General features: G+C 31.6%; 1 protein-coding gene and 1 long non-coding RNA gene across 2 annotated transcripts; both read right to left on the bottom strand.

The window, feature by feature from the left end:
• Positions 1-90: 90 nt before the first annotated feature.
• LOC127706639 (nose resistant to fluoxetine protein 6-like) lies at positions 91-12,682 on the bottom strand. The gene is made up of 11 exons (XM_052211293.1): positions 12,646-12,682; positions 11,412-11,639; positions 10,739-10,835; positions 10,014-10,106; positions 8,513-8,678; positions 8,105-8,184; positions 7,319-7,423; positions 5,707-5,833; positions 2,836-3,022; positions 1,573-1,715; positions 91-400 (listed from the first exon to the last, which is right to left on the bottom strand). The coding sequence occupies exons 1-11, from the start codon at positions 12,680-12,682 to the stop codon at positions 269-271; spliced, it is 1,395 nt and encodes a 464-aa protein (XP_052067253.1). The 3' UTR covers positions 91-268.
• Positions 12,683-14,127: 1,445 nt separating this feature from the next.
• On the bottom strand, positions 14,128-16,052 carry LOC127704551 (uncharacterized). Its single transcript, XR_007983326.1, has 3 exons — positions 15,918-16,052; positions 14,707-14,797; positions 14,128-14,210 (listed from the first exon to the last, which is right to left on the bottom strand). It is a non-coding gene; the product is annotated as an uncharacterized LOC127704551 (long non-coding RNA).
• Between the last annotated feature and the right edge of the window lie 4,244 nt (positions 16,053-20,296).

Raw genomic sequence — 20,296 nt, 5'->3', positions numbered from 1 at the left:
TAGATAGACCACGCTATAACCTTTAGATAGTGATATTTATAATGACTTCTGTAAATAAAAATAAAAAGAAGGATTCCTTTTAAAGTCTGTTTATTAAAGCAATGTTAAAAAGAACAAAAATGAATACAAAAAGTTACAGTTACAAAATATTAAAAATAAATCATATATGTATATCAAAATGTATAAAACGTTTTCTTTTGCAAAATACACTGATAACATTGAAAACCTCGTATTTGGTAAAATGCATTAACAATTTAACTCCTTTGGATTAAAGTGCATGTTTCTTCCTTTCTCGTCTGAAAATGACCTTTTCTAGTCCCATCATAGGTGATTCAAATGCAAGTGAAGCGATAAATGCAACCGCAAACGACATTACCACGTGTGCGACAAACTCGTATATCTAAAATAAAAAAGTGACATGTATATTGCAAATAATGCTTGTTCTTCGCCTGATCTGCAGATGACCTCTTTGAATCTTTAACCTTTTTCGGAGTAGATTTCTAGGTACACATAGCAGATTTAATTTAATGGATGATGAAAATTTACCATACTACAGTATTGCTATTTACTGTATTACGTGTTCAACTTACATACCTACCCGTAGAAGCACTGATTGCGTACATTTCAGTACTTCAGTTACACAGAGTAAATACACTATGTAATATGATTATAACTTGACAATAATCAATATGGTTATAACTTGACAATAATCAATATGATTAACAAACACACACACACACACACACACACGTCGTAAATAAATTTAACACGGGTTACCAAAAATCTCCAATCATCACCAAATACTGTATAAATTCATTAAATTTCGTTTAGAAACAGAGAAGACACTATAAAGGCAATCGAAATCCGCAATTTTAATATAAACAAAAAATACCATGGAGAAACGAAAAAAATGACGAACAGTATTATTATTAACGATAAACCTACTTGTGTTGGGGACCATACCATTTCCAATGTTATGATTACAGAAGTTAATAGTAAGCAAATGTGAAATGATCTACATTCTTTAGGTATAATTTGTATAATATGCGGAACAGGATCTGCTTACATATTTGGAGCATCTGAAATCAACTCCGGTTTTCGGTAGGGTTCACGTTGATCATTCTTCAGTTTTCAGCTTGTGTCTTGTAGATTGTTTTGTGTTTTTTCGTCGCTTTTCGTTTTTTGTTATGGTACTGGTTATGGTATTGTCATGTGGTCTTTAACTTACATGCATGAGTTTGATTATCCCTTTGGTATCTTTCAACTCTCTTTTGTAGTAAATCAAATCAACGAATTTGAATCCATCATGGTAAACATTTGACATCAGTTTGCTTAGTTAATTTCATCTTGCCCTGTCGACGCACCTGGTCTCGCTCCTTTTGCGATGCCCTTAGTTTTTGTGTGTTACCTTGATTTGTCTGCTCTTAATCGATTTACGAAGTTTGAACATCGGTAAACTACTTTCGCCTTAATTTGAAATCACTAAATGTTTATCACAAAAAAGTGAAACCATAGAAAAATAAATACAATTTAGCGCAGGATTGAGAGTGCTTTCGTCTTAATAAGAATTACCGTCTGGTGGTCATCCCAATATGTCATCTTCTTCTTGGATCCATAATAGTAAAACTGTACCACGGGATGTAATAAATAGGCACAAAACGTCAGCCTACTAAATGGTATAAACATCTTCCAGGATAGTAAAGTATTGATAAAGCCTACGAAAATAAATATAGACGACAAGAAACAGATTTGTATGACATAATGGAAGTTATTGTGTAGGTGAAGTATAGTTCCTTGTGCCACAATGAGACTACTATAACACAATGTGTTATAGTAGTCTTAGTGTCACAGGGCTAAACAAATACAGCTGACTTGCAATGGTAAACACCTTGTTCACAAGCGTTATTTCTTTTAAAAAAGCTGCACATCTCACATATATATTGCTATCTTTCGTTATGTATGTTAAATGCTAATCGGTAAAACATTTCAGCTGAGATGAAAGCGATGTTTTATTGAGACCTCATGACAATAAAACGCCACTGTAATTATTTTATGTGCAATGAACTGCGTTTTTACAAGTACATGTATTTTCCAATTGTCGTGACCACAATCCCGTCATATTTCCTCCATTGTGACATCTCCGGATGAGACATATCATCGGATTAGTACTTGCTTGAGCAATAGGACGGGTGCCACACGCAGAGCAGGGAAAAGTAAAATAACAAAAATACCGAACTCCAAGGGAAATTCAAAACGGAAACTTCTTTATAAAATGGCAAAATCAAAAGCTCAAACACCATTAACGAATGGAAAACAACTGTCATATTCCTGAATTGGTACAGGCATTTCCTTATGTAGAAAATGGTGGATGGACCTGGTTTTATAGCTAGCTTAACCTCTTACTTGTATGACAGTCGCAAAGAATTCCATTATATTGACAACAATGTGTTTGCAAAATACAGACATAATAGGTAAAAATGTCAAATATTGGGGTACAGCTGTCAACTTTTAAATATAATCTTAATCACTATAAAAAAAATTAACTATTTCAACAAAGAAGAACCCCGGATTTTGGTGTGTTTGTGTTGCTCAGGTTTTAGTTTTCTATGTAGTGTTTTGTGGACATTTTTGTTCGTCTGATTATTTTTTTGCCATGGATTTGTCAGTTTTTCTCCCCCCTATGTGTTTTGAATGTTCCTTTGGTATCTTTCACTTTAACAAAAAATAATCTGTATAAAATTTATGCTTTTCACCATTGCTTAACAATTTATTCTATATGTTTTGGACGGAATAATCGAGAATATACCAAATATCACACATACCAAAAGTACTCACCACCATTTCCCGTAGCACACGCAAATATTACCCAACAGATGGCAGCACCCCATGCAGATCTGTGGACCGCGTTGTAAAGAGCAGTAACATCTTCAGACATTGGATTATCGTTGTAGTTTCCATACACTCCATACAATACCAGAACAGCAATTACAGAAAATACTATCCAAAGCAAGAAGTTCAGGTACTGTAACAAAACATTTAATTGAATGATAAGTGGACCATCTTCGGGACGACCAATTCATTAGCAGTATAATCGACAAATGGGGAATTTTTAAATATCCTGTTCATGTGAAAGAGATTACTTGTATGGATCACTTATAAATCACATCAAGTATAAGTTTATTTCGGAAAGACTACGGGAACTTAACATGATGTTGAAATATCTTTAATATGCCATTTTTAAACTGCAGTACTAGAGGTTGTTTGTGTATATCAAAATATTTAGTTTTCTTGTATTTCTCTTTTGACCTTGAGTTATATTCTTATCAATGTTAGCATTATCATGTTATGAAAAAAGAAAGAAAGAAGAATTTATTTGCTAACTCTCTTTATTTCGGAGTATTTCTCTAATTAATTTTATGTTCCTTGCAATATAAGACATTTCAATTTATTCTTTGGTAACTGCAGCACAAAATGAAATGATGACTAGTACAAAATTGCATAGCTTGCATAAACGTAATTTATTTTTAACGTATCGTTTTTAAAAAAAAAAATAATATCTAAACTTGTTATAAAGACTGAGATTTTTTTTATAATTTTATTGAAAAAACTGACCGCCAGATCAAAAGAATAGGTTGTGTACTACAGAATAGTGTTGTTTTCATTAACTTAGAATATCAACATATGGCATTATGTATCACGATTCATGAATATGACTGAAACTAAACTTATATTTAAAACATTGGCCTGGGATAGGAAATGAGAAGTGTTTGTACCCAACTTTGGTATGTTTCACTGAAACTTGTAACATATTAGATCTAAAAATGTATTAGATTAAAATTCATGCAAGTTTTTTTCAAACATTGGATACTGCAAAGAAAAGTTCCAGAAAGGTGTGCTTCACAATGTATCAAAAGGCAGAAGATTTGATCAGGTTAAGAAACGAGTTTTTATCATGAAAAACTAAAAGAAAAGTCACCAGGCGATTTCGATACTGTGAGATGTATCACGGTTGAGCCATTCATTATAAGGGCTGACATATTATTTTAAACAATTTGTCCTAATTAAAAACAATAAGTGGGGACATATGATGTAACTTCAGAACACTATTTTTATTCGATGAAATGCAGTTATCCCGGGAGTTTAAATATTATTTTATCTTATCTGTACACGGTAGCCCACGAGAAATGAATATTTAATTCCAATTGGTCTTCAACAATTACGACAATCACAATATGACACCTATACAATATGAGCTCACAATTGTCACTAAAGAACATAAGTAGGCAACCACTTGCATCGTATATCTAATCAAAGCATCGTTGATGTTGTGATCCAGCCATAGCTAGTCTGATATTCTTTCTGACCATTATTTTTTCTAATTTTTTTCCTGTTTTCATTTTCAATCTTACTGTAAAATTTCTATGTTATTGTCCAAAGTAGGGAATTTTCGCAATATTGATGCAAATATAGATATATATACTGATCTTTCGTTTTAGACTCTGTCAGATTTTATTTTTGACAAGAATGGAAAGGAAAATCCTCAACCAAGTAATATATTTTATATATATGCCATTAATAATGACAGGTTTAATAATTTCCAGAAAGAGGCCTTAAAAATGCACTTTCTCAACAACAAAATATAAAAAAAAATAACTATTTTTTATCTAAATTGGTGTTCATTCTTCATTAAGAAAAAAATTACATTTCCTGTATTCAAATCTAAATGTACAAATACCTAATGCTGAGATATTTGCAATTACTGTTAAATAGCAATATAATGGGATATAAATGTAAAACAAAAAAATACATTTTATTGCAGAAAATGCTCAGGTAAGAGTTATGCAATTTTGTTTAATATTTCAACCAAATTTCTGATAATTGTAACTAATTAATTAGAACTTGATAATTGACTTATGTCAGACGATAATGGCACTGATTTTAAATAAAATTTGCTTGCATTTTTTATACATATTTTTTTCATTTTAAGTATTTTCTTTGAAAAAAAAACATCAGATTAATCATTCAGCTAGCTAGCAAAATTAACAGAATATTTTAATGTAGTGTAGATCAAAATAAATAATACATTTGTTTTTTAGTTAAGTGTGTAATAAATTGTGTCTATTTAATTATGTAACAGGTCATGAGATATGAACTGTTTTGAATTAAGCCTGGGGTTGTTTCTAATTAATACTTATTTGAAAATCATGACAGTTAATAATCATTCTGACTCTTACTTGCCTATGGAAAGAATTGGAGTAATACCATTTCAAAAAAGTGTGGGAATCAACTTAGCTATATTAATACACATGTTGACCTACATTTCATTGAACAAATTAATATAATTTACACAAGAACAAGATACTAATATAATACTTTCAAAATTCTTATCAACTGATTCAATTGATGTACAAATACTTTTTCAAATTAATTCATAAATAGTAAATCATCATAAATTTTGATTTAAAAAGGAACTATATGCAAGTGTATATCTAAAATAAAGTCACTATTCGACCAATCTTTTCTTAATTTAAGGGCAAATAACATGTCAAAAGTTTGCAGTTGATGATTAAAATGGTGTAGAAGGTTTCTACAAGTCATAAAAACACATAATTAGTTTCATGATATGTCTTCAACTTAGTATTCTGCACCATCTCCAAAACCAGAGTGATCGCATAGATCCAGCATGGCTGAATAAAAAAAACTTACCCTGTTAATGCGGTATTTACAGTTACTTTTATACAGGAGATAACCTGTGTACATTCCTAGAAGATAAGGTCCCATTCGACAATACGGCTTCTGATAGTATTCGTTAAAATGTGCGTCACCATTTTTTCTAAAATCAGAAGCAGTACTAAAATCAAATTTTGCAAGAGAATATTCAAATGTATTTATAGGAAACAAAGTATGAATAATAAAGACATGTCAATATCAAGGTGTATTTGACATAACAACTTTGACTCTTTCGTCCTCCCAGGAAAGACACATATCTAAAATTTCTTAGAAAGGTTATAAATGAGACATAATAAAAACACATTTTGCCATTTCAACGCAAATTAGCTGAGCAATAAAAATGTAATAAAAAGTAAAAGAACAAAAATACCGAACTCCAAGGAAAATTCAAAACGGAAAATCCCGTATTTAATGGCAAAATCAAAAGCTCAAACACATCAAACGAATGGAAAACAACTGTCATATTCCTGACTTGGTACACGAATTTTCTGATGTAGAAAATGGTGGATTAAACCTGTGATTAATTATAATAGAGGAGGAAGATATCGAAGGGTCAATTAAAACTGTTTAAGTCGAAGAGTGACTGACGAAATCATGGCAGAAACGAAAAGTGGGATTACGTTACCGCAAATTACTTAAAACCTTATACTCAATTCTTTCATAGTTACTTAAATTATGTGCCATATAGTTAGATCATACTTAAAACCCCCGACTTTATCAAATATTGAACAATTAAAACGAGAAAACGTACGGACTGTTTATGCTAAAATCAATAAACGAAATCAAATATAAAACACTGACAACCACTTATTTACATGATCCATATCTACATCATCCAACGTTGTCCTTTAGAAACATCCAAATCAATATGTACTTAGACTATACAATGATTCTACATAGATGACATGTAAGCAAAAAAAAAACTTTTCTTAAGATTAAGATTGAAAAAAATGAATAAAAGGAGAATGTGTCTGAGGACACGAATGCCCCCGCTAAATCTTTGCAATTTTCCAAGTAAAAAAAGTGGAATAACTCTAGAACAGTAAATGACTCCCTGTTTGGATTCGAATCCTATATGCGTTTTGTAGTTTTAAGCATTGTGTATGAGTTTCATAAAATTTGGATGAAGCGAATTTAAGTCAGAGTGCGGAAATGAAAATAAATGCAATTGTCCAAGTTATAAAGGGGCATAACTTTAGAACGGTAGATGACTCGCTTCCAAAATTCGAATTCTGTCTGCAAGTTTTAATTTGTAACATTGTGTATGAGTTTCATAAAATTTACACGAGGCAAACCTCAGTTAGAGTGCGGAAACGAAAATGGGACGGACGGACGGACGGAAAGACGGCTGATCAAGGGAAAGGCGGAGGCATAAAAACATAGAAAATAATCAATGACGCTAAGCATGTAAACAATTCTACAAAGACACAATGCAAATAAAATTCCTCAAAACCTACTTTAATTTAATGCTTTACTCTATGATTTGGAAATTTTATACATCAACTCTATTGTCTGAAAACTATAGAGCATCCTGTTCGAATAAACAATTAAATTGTGATTCCTTTTCCAGTATTCTTATAAAACTTACCCGAACGTGGAAACTCCAAGTTCAAAATGCTTAGATACAATCCCTGATGCTATTGATGTTGCAAGCAAAAAAATGCTTATAACAATTGTACCTGCTATCTTCGAACTACATATACAAATTAAAAAGAAGAAAATGAGCATAGTTTTTGAATATACAAGATAATTTGGTAAACATTTATATGAGGTTATACAAACGTATAAACTAGTAGGTACATATAGACGTTGACAAAATGTCAAGTTAATTCACACTTGAGAAAACATTCTTATAGCATTAGATTGATTGATTGTTGGTTGCTTTACGCCGCATTAGCACTATAGCATTAGAAACGAAGCGGATGAGAACACTGAAAATAAATTAAAAAGAAGATGATATTTTTTCAAAAACTTTTCGGCAAGAAACAATCTGGCTCGGTGAATTAGATGAAGAGTGCTCGCTTCAAGTGCGGAAGGTAGTTGGTTCGATACCCGGCTGAGTCAAACCGAAATGATGATGATGATGATCATCGTCATCGTCATCATCATCATCATCGTCATCATCGTCATTATCGTCGTCATCATCATCATCATCATCATCGTCGTCGTCGTCGTCATCATCATCATCATCATCATCATCATCATCATCATCATCATCATCATCATCATCATCATCATCACATCATCAGACTCATACTAATTAGTAGTAAAAAATGTCATTGTGAATATCCAGTACATAAATACGGTCAACATCTTAACTTATCAAGTCCATTTGATAACAATAAGAATAAAAGTATAAATCGATGATACTTACAAATAAAGAGGTAGGATAATGATTGGACTGATTATATAAAACTGCATATCATTTGCTAAATACCAAGCCCAGGCAAAACACTACAAAAATATAAATAAACCTGGTTTTAATAGAAAGGTCAAATGTTTATTATTGTGTGCGAGTGTATATTATGTATTCATACTTGGATCTTGAAATGGTACATATGTTTCAGGACCTTTTTATCCACATTCTTATACCGTTCGAATCGAAATAAAAAAGCTAGGCAAAACAGATATTATGCATCGTATTACATCTCTTTGTAAATAAATTCATGTGATAAAGAAGGGTGAAAATATCAATCATGTTTTACATATTTGCAGATTTAAATAACACCGGCTCATCACAACACAATCTTAATAGGATAATATTGCTGAAATGTATACTAACCTCTTCACTAACTGGTTTAAAGTTATTTATGTATAACAGATTCCACCACCACGTGTTTTGACAGTAATTTTTCTCGAAGCCATCCTTGGGCCAGAAAGGTCCGTTTCCAATGTAAGGCAATACTGCTATATAAATCCCCATAATCAACATGTAGGGAGGAGTTAATCTAATTAGAACAAGTAAAGTAAACAGAACATTTAAAACAAACATTATGAAAAAATATAATTAAGTTCTAGTTTTGGAAAATCATGAAATACACTTACTTGTATGTTTCAGATATTAAAAAATGAAAGAGCCCATTACACTTAAAACCTTATGTCAATGGTCAATGATTATTTGTTGATTTATATCAAAGTTTAAAGTAAATAACCATTCTACATTTCCATTGAATTGTGTTTGTTTGTACTAAAAATAGATGAAGTCGAACTAATTTTTGGAGTTTTGATAACAAACATGTAAGGTAGCAAAGGTTGCATGAACACTTAGAGCTAATTTCCTAATGCTTGCAGACTAAGACTTTGGTTGGCTTGCTTGCTTTGTTTGTACAAAAGTTTGCTCAAGCATTGTAATTAAGATTGAAATCTGCAAACAATATAATAGGCGGAGATCTACATTATACTTAAATTTGATTGATGTTATCCTGGAAGTTAGGAATCTAAATATAATATATACTGGTTTAACTGCTTTATATTTATATTGTTTGCAGATGTCAATCTTAATCATAATACGTTAGCAAACCTTTATACAAACACTGTAAGTAGGCAAATCAAAGTGTTACTCTACATGCATAAGGAAATTAGCTCCAACAGTAAATTCTTCAAATCTTATATTCATGATGTTTATACATATTAATCATAATTTAAGACAGCATTTTAATTGTCATTTTGCGGAAGGAAAAAGAAAGAAACACATATGTTTCTAACATGTAAGTTATATACTTAAGGCATTTTCAAAAAACAATGTATAAGTAGGTTTTGATTATATTGCATATTTTAATGTCGCTTATGACTTAATTTAAAAAATTCAGTTGTCACGTAAAGTATAGCTTACGATGGGTATAACAATATGTTAATCATTTAATTAATTAAAAATCAAGAATGACAGACAAACCTACCACTAAATACTTCAAACAATTTACCAAAGAAAAGGAAAAAAATCCAAAATGTCATTTTGTCTTTTAAAAATCTTTAAAAAAATGATTTATTTCCCTTTGAACAGAAATCTCCTAATTAATAAGTATTTCATCAAAAATTTAATTAATTAAAAATACTCATTTACCTCCTTTTATGTTATCATTTTGTTTCCTACCAACCTCCAAAAAAGATGAAAATAGAACAGGAACCAGTTAATCTTTCCTTTGCTATTCTTCATCTGTTTCAGAGTTAAATAGGTTAACAGGAGATCACTATAATCTACTAATTAATAAATATTTCATCAAAATGTAATTAATTAAAAATACTCATCTATTTCTTTTTATGTTATCATTTTGTTTCCTACCAACCTCCAAAAACGATGAAAATAGAACAGGAACCAGTTAATCTTTCCTTTGCTTTTCTTCATCTGCTTCAGAGTTAAATAGGTTAACAGAAGACCACTAAAATATAACATGAAATTCTATAACATACTTAAATACATTAAAAAAAATCAGGATAACAAATAATAAGTTCAAGCTCCATGCTCCCTTCTCAAATTAAATGGCCATTTCCCAAGCATCGAAATCTGAACAACTTATATTAAATTTTGGAGATATCAATTAGATTCTTTGTCAGTTTTTGAAGTTTCTCTCTATTCAAAATTGATCTCAATCTAATTAAAATGTAGAACTCTGGTTTCATACAGAGTTCTATATTTTAATTAGATTGAATTGATCTGAAACGTTAAACGTTCATACAAATAAGCATTATTAATATATCCAAAAAGAAATTGTTTGACAATTTTGATGTTTTACGTTATCAAGAAATAGACTCTCCAAGAATTTTTGTCCTTATCGGATTTTCCTTATCTTCTTCAGTTTTAAGACATATGAAAGCTCGTAACATTTGAAAGGAAGTTTGAACATTTTGTTTGAAATCTTAAATGGTCATTTGAAAAAAAAAATGCCTGCAAAACAAAGACAAAGCCACAACTTAAAATACAAAGCAAACTTAAAACGTGCAAAGAATATTTTGTCTAAATCAATAGCTTAAATTTCATCTACATGTATCTATACTTTCATTAAACTCATACCTGAGCGCAAAGAACGTATCTACAGCAACCAGGGCATTTACGACAGCCATAAATGAGAGCCTCTTTATATAGGTTGGAAACATCGTGGCAATATTTTCTACAGTAAAAATAAATAAATTGGCAAACAAACAATTATTTTTTTTCAAAACATAGAGGAACAAGTTTTTATAGCCCCGCAACAAAGTTGTCGGGACTATTTAGTTTTACCCTTATCCGTCATTCCGTCATTCTGTTATTCCGTCATTCCACAACGAACAGAAGGACTTTCATTTTCTAATTTCCACTTTTAAAATTGGCTTCAAGCTTTTTTCTTTTGCGAGCGGGGACATTCGTGTCACTCCGACACATCTAGTTTATGCTAATTTCAAAGGAAACAAATTTGTTTCACTTCCCTCTAGGAACAAATTGGAATACATACAGTCAGATAGAAATACGGAAATATACACAGATTGGATTGACAGATAAGCGGACGGATTAAAAGACGGATGTTCAGACGAGGTGATCCTTTGAGCTCAATTCATTGGATAAAAAATATACCCTCCATATTTGAAAGAAACTGTTTTGTAACGATTAAACGACAAGCAACCTCAAAGTTAACAAATGCTAGTTTTTGTCTGAAATATTAACTTTGTTATTGAATTAGCCAACTTTTAAATCTTTTAATAATGCATACCTACGCTGCCCTGCATAAATCCAAATACAAATGTATGACCCAGTATTATCCATGTCATACTAATGAATCTGATACCGTTGATAGCTGTTAAAGTCCCAGCTGATTGGTTTGTGCTTAGAATCTTGGAACCATTCGTGTATACGGAAAAGGATAACAGTAATTGTCCAAGGATCCCTATTAACACAAAGAAAGGAAAGTCACTCACATCATTTTCAGAAATTCTAATATCTGTATAACAATAAAACACCTAGGTATGTCTATTATATTTAAGGGGCTTCAACACTGGGGATGTGAGCTCGAACCCCGCAAGTAACAGGTGCGTTCGACTCCAATCTGAATTGACTAAGTATGCCAGTTTTCCTTACAAAGATTTTTGGTTCTCTCCGGACATTCCTGGTTTTTTCATAAATAAAATCTGGCCACCACGAAATAGCCAATGGTGTTAAAAGTGGTGTTAAACACAAAACAAATCAATCAATGACGCAATCTATCATATTTTAATCGACACTTTCACTGTTCTAAAAGAACTTAAGGAACCGATGCACTGTAAATTCAATGCTGTTTTAATTCATTTATTGTGTATGTGGTCTTTTTAATGTACATAGGTTAATTTGTAGTCATTCTGATGTAAAGAATATACATACAATTTAAATGAAAAATATTGTGTGTTTAATTTAAAATTACAATTCATAGATCATGCCAATCGTTCTTGCTGAACAAGAGATAGAAACTTTAAGTGTATATGCTTCGACGTTTTTCCCCCCAGACAAACCATTTACACGATATAATTTTCAGCCTCGGTTACCTTTATAGAAAATATGGCCATGCATGACTTCTATTAGTATTAATAGATCAATGTTGGAAAAATGCGTGGTGGACAAGACTTTAACTTATCTTTTACTTTCAGATCAGTTGATACGAATAGAGTTCAAATTCAAAATCAATAGAAAATTTGGAAGTCAATGTATTGTGTAAAAATACTAGAGCTATAGAGTAAATGTTCGTACATATGGTCTTATTATCTTATTATCTTATGGCAAACATTAAAACATTTTTCTTCGATATTTCATTTTCAAAATTTAAAATGCCCAGTAAGCCTTTCTCAAGAGCTACGTTTTTAAATTTAATCACTGAGTAAGCCTTTCAAATTTTATTGAACACTATGCGCAACAGGTTTTCAAAGTAAAAAAATATGACCTTATCTATTTTGTTCACCAAATCTATATATCAATACCCTGTACCGTGCTGATTGGTTGGTTTCTCTTCTTCATTGATACTTTGTTCTCTTGTACTAAATACTGCTGGAATATTTGCGTTTTTGGAATAGGCTTCCTCTTTTATTGCATCTGTCTCTTGTGTTTCATTAGTTGAAGAATTAACCGTATATTTACTTGTCTTGTTACGTTTTATTATGTGTCTTGTGATTATGTCATAGATTGTTGCTATTGTCATAACAACAACAAAGACAGAACAAACTGAACTGAAACAGAGATTTTAAAATAATGATAGAAATAGGACATATTAAGAATGTTAAACTATCAATATGCCAGCCCATCGTAGGTCAACAATTTAATCTGAAAAATGTGTCCAAATTGGAAATACCATCATAGGATCCAAATTGGAAATACCATTTTAGGATCCTAAATATTTGTAATAATAAGTAATTGAGTTTTAAAAGCTTGTAATTATTCTTTAGTTTGTTTAGGAAATTTTTTCTTGTCATTGTCTTAACAAGTCCCTAGCCAGTTTAGTAGTTACATAATTATATGTCAACAACTCGGTCAAAGGGTTAACGCTTATTTTGCCGATATAAAGGTATATATTATAGTAGGTCAAAGGTGAAGACTAATGGTACAGTGCTAGTAATATAAAACATGAAAACTGTTATGCAAAACAAGAATAAGTATTGCTTCGAATTAAGAAGTAAACATTTTATATCATATATAAATAATTTGTATCGTTTTCAAACGTCAGGGAAAAACTATAAACGCAGAGATTATTGTTTATTCTAAAATGAAACTAATGCTTTATTACTTTCGTGCGTCCGAAGTACTTTTCTGGATTGACCTTCATCAGGATGGCTCAAACCCAAATATTAGAAAGCCCCGGATGTAAAAGACATAAACATGTAAAGAGCTATATGACCAAAAAGATACCTAAACAAATAGCCTAATTTATCAAAAGTCAATTTTGCCTAAGGGAGTTGGAACATTAGTTCCATAATTTTTTTCTAAATTTCTAAATAACAGTTTGTTAAAAATCCTAATATTTTTTCAGGGTCAAGCTTCTTTGAATCTTTTTCACACCAGGCCCACTTCACAGACGTCTGTCAATCTCATATTTATACTCTAAGGTTCCTATAACAATATTAGCATTTCTGTGACATCATTACCATTGAATCTAACATTGCATGTCTAATTAATTTATTTTCTTATTTCCTGTATATTTCTCTTTAGGACCAAACATGAGCCTGGATTGTGCACTTATACTTACATCAGGGCTATAGCTCTGGTATCAAGTTTACGACCTGGTTCCTGGATACTTACATAAGGGCTATAGCCCTGGTATCAAGTTTACGACCTGGTTCCTGGATACTTATATAAGGGCTATAGCTCAGGTATCAAGCTTACGACCTGGTTCCAGGATACTTACATAAGGGCTATAGCTCTGGTATCAAGTTTTCGACCTGGTTTCTGGATACTTACATAACGGCTATAGCTCTGGTATCAAGTTTACGACCTGGTTCCTGGCAAGTTAAATCATAAGCATATATTCGGTTGTTGGTCAATTTAGGGACGACTGAAATAAGAATTGACATCCTAAGGAAGTTTTCCAACTCTATAGATAAAATTAAAGGTTTTATATGGTAAAAAGACACTTTGTGACACATCGCTTAATTTCAGCCACATTTGAAGCTGTAGGGTAATTGTAAACATCTGCAGTTCTCGCGATACTGATTTTGCAACATTAATGAATTAAGCCTCAACGCTATTTACCAAAGTTGGTAGACTGATAAACAACTAAGGGTCGTCCGAACTTGCAGTCACGTGAGAGCTTTTAAACCATTTTGAAGTCTCCAAAAAAGTCAAAGGCCCAAATAAAGTTACAAACTATTTAATCATAATATGAAATATTTTAATGACAAAATAATTTCAATTCATTAATAAATCTTTCTCTTTTGCTATAGATCATATATTGTACTGAAAATTGTTCATGGTCATTCTACAAAGCGTCTAACGTCCATTAATATTACAACTATGAAAATATTTTGTAATTTGTGTAGAATATAATATACCTGCACTTAACATTACAAGTTCTTCTTCTTTCGTACAAGTATCAGGTATACACATTCCAATTTTAATTGAAACTCCATCCGCTTGTGTTACCTAAAATATAGAATTTACAGTAAAACAGAATAATTGACAAGTACTTTTCAGCACAATCCCCCCTTTATGTAAAAAATAAGCACGAATTTCAAATGTTCTGCACATTTAAGCAAGTCTTTAAGATACTATGTATAAATTACTTGTCCTGTTTTACATTAACAAATCATCGAAATGTTCTAATAAACAAGTCCGAAATACTTCTTAGTCACTCTAAGTATTATAAATCAAACAAAATTCAGCACAAGTATACAGAATGACTACAAAATTTATAGAAGAAGATGAAGATGTTTTATTTCAATTAAATGGGCTCACAAGGAGCATAGTACAATATAAGACATTAATAAGACAATAACAAAAAGAAACAACAATAGTCTAGTATACATACAAAGAAAAGAAAAGGCAGTTTGAACATCTTGAACTACACACATATATAAATATATATAAATATACGTTCAACAGTGTTTCCCTTCCTTCTCGGGTACACCTCAACATGAAAAAAAATCCTAAGATAAATTGGCAATGTATTGGATATTTAACTTAACTGCAAAAGCCACGGTGCTGCATGACAAGGTGGGAGATAGACTCACATGGTATACATGAATGTAATATAGATAATTTGGTTATGATAGTATGAGCAGATGCACAAACCTAGTATGTCATCATCGTGTCTGATGCAGAATAGGTTGTTACATATTGTAAGATGACCCGACTGCAGGAGGCACCAAAGGACGATGCCAAATGACATGCCCAAGTTTTCATAGTACGAAATAGAAAAATACTTAAATATAGTATATATGGGAATAATTCTGATTGTAAATGATAAAATAAATACCGGTACAAGAAGGTACATTATTATTATTATAGGTGAGTCCAGGTTACCAACATGCTATCCTCTTCCTGATGCAGATAAGCTAGATCTATATTTTGCCTTCATCAATCAGATCACAAACAGATATTAATATATCAACATTCTTTACATTTATATGCATTGTAGAAATATATCATTGAACGATGCAAAAAGTTTCAACTATGAAATTATTAAGCAAAAACAGAAAGAAAAAAAACAACAAAAAATTCTGCATTGCATTGATTCGGACATATAATTTGTAGTATGTTTTACCGGATTTGGAATTCCTGTTATCCAAAAAGAACCTAGACAGTATTTTCCTTTAAACGTTTCGGCTGTAATACGAAGACATTCTTCATAATCTCCTTCCCAGGTTAAAATAAAATTCATCAGTCCCGATGGAGGCTTTCCGTTAGCATCGATCACTAAAATAACAAAAAAGAACATCATCGAAACCAATGTCGAAACTTTCAAGACGATTTAGAGCTAAACATATGGTAAAGACAATATTGCATGTTTTGAAGACCATTTCGGTTTTGATGTAGTAATGGGTTTCTGCCTTGTTGAGATATACCCCCTCGATTATCTTATCTTTATTCTATGAAAGGAAAATAAACCTTTAACTTTTTTAATTCTGTTTATTAGAACAGTGGTCAAGATATATATTTTGAAAAAAAAAACTACGAGTGACATCGAAATTTCAGGTCAAATATGCAAATTTCGACATTTTTTACGTCATTATATGATGAACTATTCTGCATGTAAATGCATATAGTATATCTGCATCTTCATTTATCAATAAAATTGACATATTTATTTTGAAAGGCTTGATCAATTTTACCATTTTTGCAATTTAAGGAGAAAAATAATTATCCTACTTTTTTTTCGCTTTAATGTTACATATATATTTTTGCAAAGTGCTCTCTTTTAAATCGTGTTCGTATTATTTCATCTCTCGGTGGTTTCTTCTTGCACACCATACGATATAAGTTTTACTCATTGTTGAAGACCGTACAGTGCACATGGTAGTTTATATCATTGTCATTAGGTATTTTGCCACATTGGCAATCGTGCCACATCTCTTTATTAATATCATATGTTATGTTTCATTTACAAAGTGGATTAACCAAAAGGTCAACTGAGTTTCCCTCTTTCTTTTGCATACCTTATAAACTACGCTAATCTATTCCTCTGGAACATTTGGACAAATCGGATTACATTCCTATCATTACAGCCGTGACTGTAAATGGCGATGAGGGGTAAAAAAGGCAAAATGTTAAGTTATAACCAAACTTGCTTATTTTGCTGATTTTTGTAATATAGTACTGTTCATACAGCATTACATTTTAATATTGATGCATAAAAGCCCGTCGGTAACTCTGGCGTGAATTGCATCTTGACGAGAATTACGCGCTGATTAGTAGAACTAAAATTTGGTTTCAACCATATACTGTTTTTTACAATAATGGAACGACCATATTCTTCGGTTAGGGAGGAGGATTTATTGCGGATTGACTATTCATTTTTTATCTGTTGCTACGCATGCTTATTTTTTTTCCACGGCTTCGACGCACCAAAGTTTATTCTCGCTTTTGTACACATTTGTTTCCTTCAGTTTGTGTTGCAGAATATTCATTTTCATCATGTCGTATTATTATCTGAGATTATTATACGGTCGTCCCCTAAACACAAAAAACTCCCACAACTTCTCTTATAGTTGTTCATCAAATAAAAAGAGTATAAACATTTGTATATAGATATTTAATGAAACATGACAATATAAAAAATATGTTACATCTTGACACAATGTACTACTCACTTCTTAAGGCCCAATCTTTCGATTTTTCCACTCCGGGAACAATGCTTTTGGTATCATTTAAACATTTCGAAGATTTTTTTTTTGATGGATCACTCGTCTTCATTAAATTGCTGATGTCTATAACATTTGCATTATTTGTAATTGATGATAAGATTTCTTGCACATCAAACTTTGCTAACACACCATTCAATTGTGCGTTTGTTTGTATAAATTCCGACTTATTCGCGACTTTATTCACTGTTTCAAAAGCAGACCTGACATTGGTCAACATATCATCGTAATTGTCCGTTATAGCATTTGTAATGGGTACCGTCTCGTTGTTATTCTTTATTTTATTGAATGCGAGAGCCACATTTTTAACTACATCTGCTAAACTTAGTTTTGTTGTGTCGTTATTCGCAGAACAGTCGTTTAAAAACAACAGCAAAATGCATGTAAATCCAAGATATTTCATAGTAAGCACGTATATAAATTTTTATTCTCCTTTCATATGTTATAGCATCACTAAACACATTTATTAAATGGTTAACCTATTTATGAAATATTTTACGGTGTAAACATTAACGTTATGGATGAATCCACCATTACAATTAGTGAGGTCACGTGTTCACACAGTCCGTGACCTGGCTTAACAGGAGATTAGGATCACGAAGTTTCAAGAGATTATTTTTGTCAAACCATGGATGCAGTCATACTGATCAAATGGGCTATGAAAAAATAATATAACGGATTGGTGGCAATTGCAGCATTTCCTCCATGTTTTTCTTTTTCGAGTTCATAATAAATAAGAATATGTGAAACTGTGTATTGTTGTTTGTTTGTACATCCGATTGTAAATCTAAAATTGTTACTGCCAACGGCAGGTCCACGATGATTGAAACAAATTTAATAATCAACATAAGGATTAATTATCATTTGAAGAAACAGAAACATTAATACAAATTGAAGTATTTTTACAAGTTTTGACTGTAAGAAAGTGATGTTGACATAACATAATCTTAATGGTTTGCTATGAGTGCATTTCTTTCTAACACAAACGATGCAAACGGCTAAGCGCGCACATGTTTCAATCATTTGTTTCTAACATACGTTTGCAAAGTTTACATAAACTTTGACAAACTATGCACTCGCTAAAAGTGCGTCTACAGTTTGTCGTTCATCGTTTGTTAGTACGAACGCTACATTTGTTTCTAACTTCAACTTTGAATTTAAGTAAAATTATAAGAAAACATTGGAACAATCTGCAAAAAGACAAACAATGCAGTGAAATCTTCGCCCTAGTGCCTATCATATCGTATAAACGTAACAAAAATATAAACGAATAACTTGCTAAATCAAGGCAATAGTTGGGAGACTTTTGAAAAGGGACCATTGATGCTTTAAGAGTCTAAGCAAAGAATCCCGAAACACTGTTAGTAATAATCTTAATTATAGGCAACAAACTTTCATACTTATGAAACAGAAAAAACGGTGTAAAGTCTTGAGATTTATTACTATGTTGGTTGAAGGAACCGCATTTTATTATAGCCGCGTAATAAGTCTGTTTACCAACAACATGTGCATGCATTATTGGAAGCTCGATCAGGGTCAGTAAACACTGATTAAACGATGTTTTTGTTTCTACTTTTGTAGCGTTTAGCAGACGATAACAAACGCCACACAACGTTTACAAAATTTAGGTTAGAAAGAAATGCACTCTATATAGTAAAAATTCTACTTTAAGACGTACAAGTTTGAATTTTGAAACTTATAGGTAAGTCATGGTTTTAAAATCATTAAGAATTAAAGTAAAATATTTTTATACAAGTTAAACTGAAATAAAGATAATGAATAGTTTTCATAGGTACAGTTATATCAAAAATATTTTTTTATTTTCTTTTAAGGAAAATATAATTGGAAATATTTGGTTTATCTCATTGTTGTTTGTAACTGTTTTGTATTCTTTTCGTGTTTATTTATTTTATTTATTAAAAGCTTGAATTTTGAAACTTATAGGTGTTAGTCGATCTCGGCCTGCCTCTTCATCGGCAACGACACCCGGCCTGCCTCTACATCGACAGCAATGCCATACACCATCGTAGGCATTGTCGACGGCTAGTTACCCCCGAAATAGCAGTTCTTCTTTCTAGAGTCAATACAATAGCTAACTTCACAACAAACCAACACGGATATATAACATCTGCATCTACGCGGAAAGCAACGTCTTCCATCATTTTTTTACTTATGTTGACAGTATGGGTCTAGAAGGATTAACTCATTCAGTCGACCTATAGCATTATAACACATTCAGTCGACCAAGCATATAACTAACTCCGTAGATCAACAATACTATATAAAATCAAACAGATATCAACGTATTCATTCTTCTACACAATATACGTCATCCTACTTTTTATTACAATAAATGCATATTCAGTGACTTTTAAATTTGAATCTGATTTATGCCAGGGTTTTTAGGAACGTATATTTGAAAGCCATTCTATGTAAGGCAGATACTTTAGTACCCTATATGTATTGATGTCATAATAGTTACTCTGACATTCTTCATTCATTAAAGTATTGTTTCAAACCAATAATTCTGCTTTATTTTTACTATTCATTTTCATCTGTTGCTACGCATGCTTATTATTTTCTACAACTGTTTCCTGCATTTCGTGTTGCGGAATAATTACATTCACCCTTTCTTATGCAAAGCTTTTTATTTTGAGCTCTTAACCAGACCCGAATAATAATTTTCCAAATCCTCCTGACACAATTTCCTTTCCAAGTCCCTAAGTCGTAATCCTCAGAACGGAGATAATTCCGTAAGTTCGTATTTTGTATCAAATTATGA

This window comes from Mytilus californianus, unplaced genomic scaffold, assembly GCF_021869535.1.
Source record: "Mytilus californianus isolate M0D057914Y unplaced genomic scaffold, xbMytCali1.0.p SCAF_6, whole genome shotgun sequence".
In the NCBI taxonomy this organism is placed as follows: domain Eukaryota; kingdom Metazoa; phylum Mollusca; class Bivalvia; order Mytilida; family Mytilidae; genus Mytilus; species Mytilus californianus.
The sequence above is the reverse complement of the archived record's forward strand: the minus strand, read 5'-3'. Positions and strand labels throughout refer to the sequence as shown.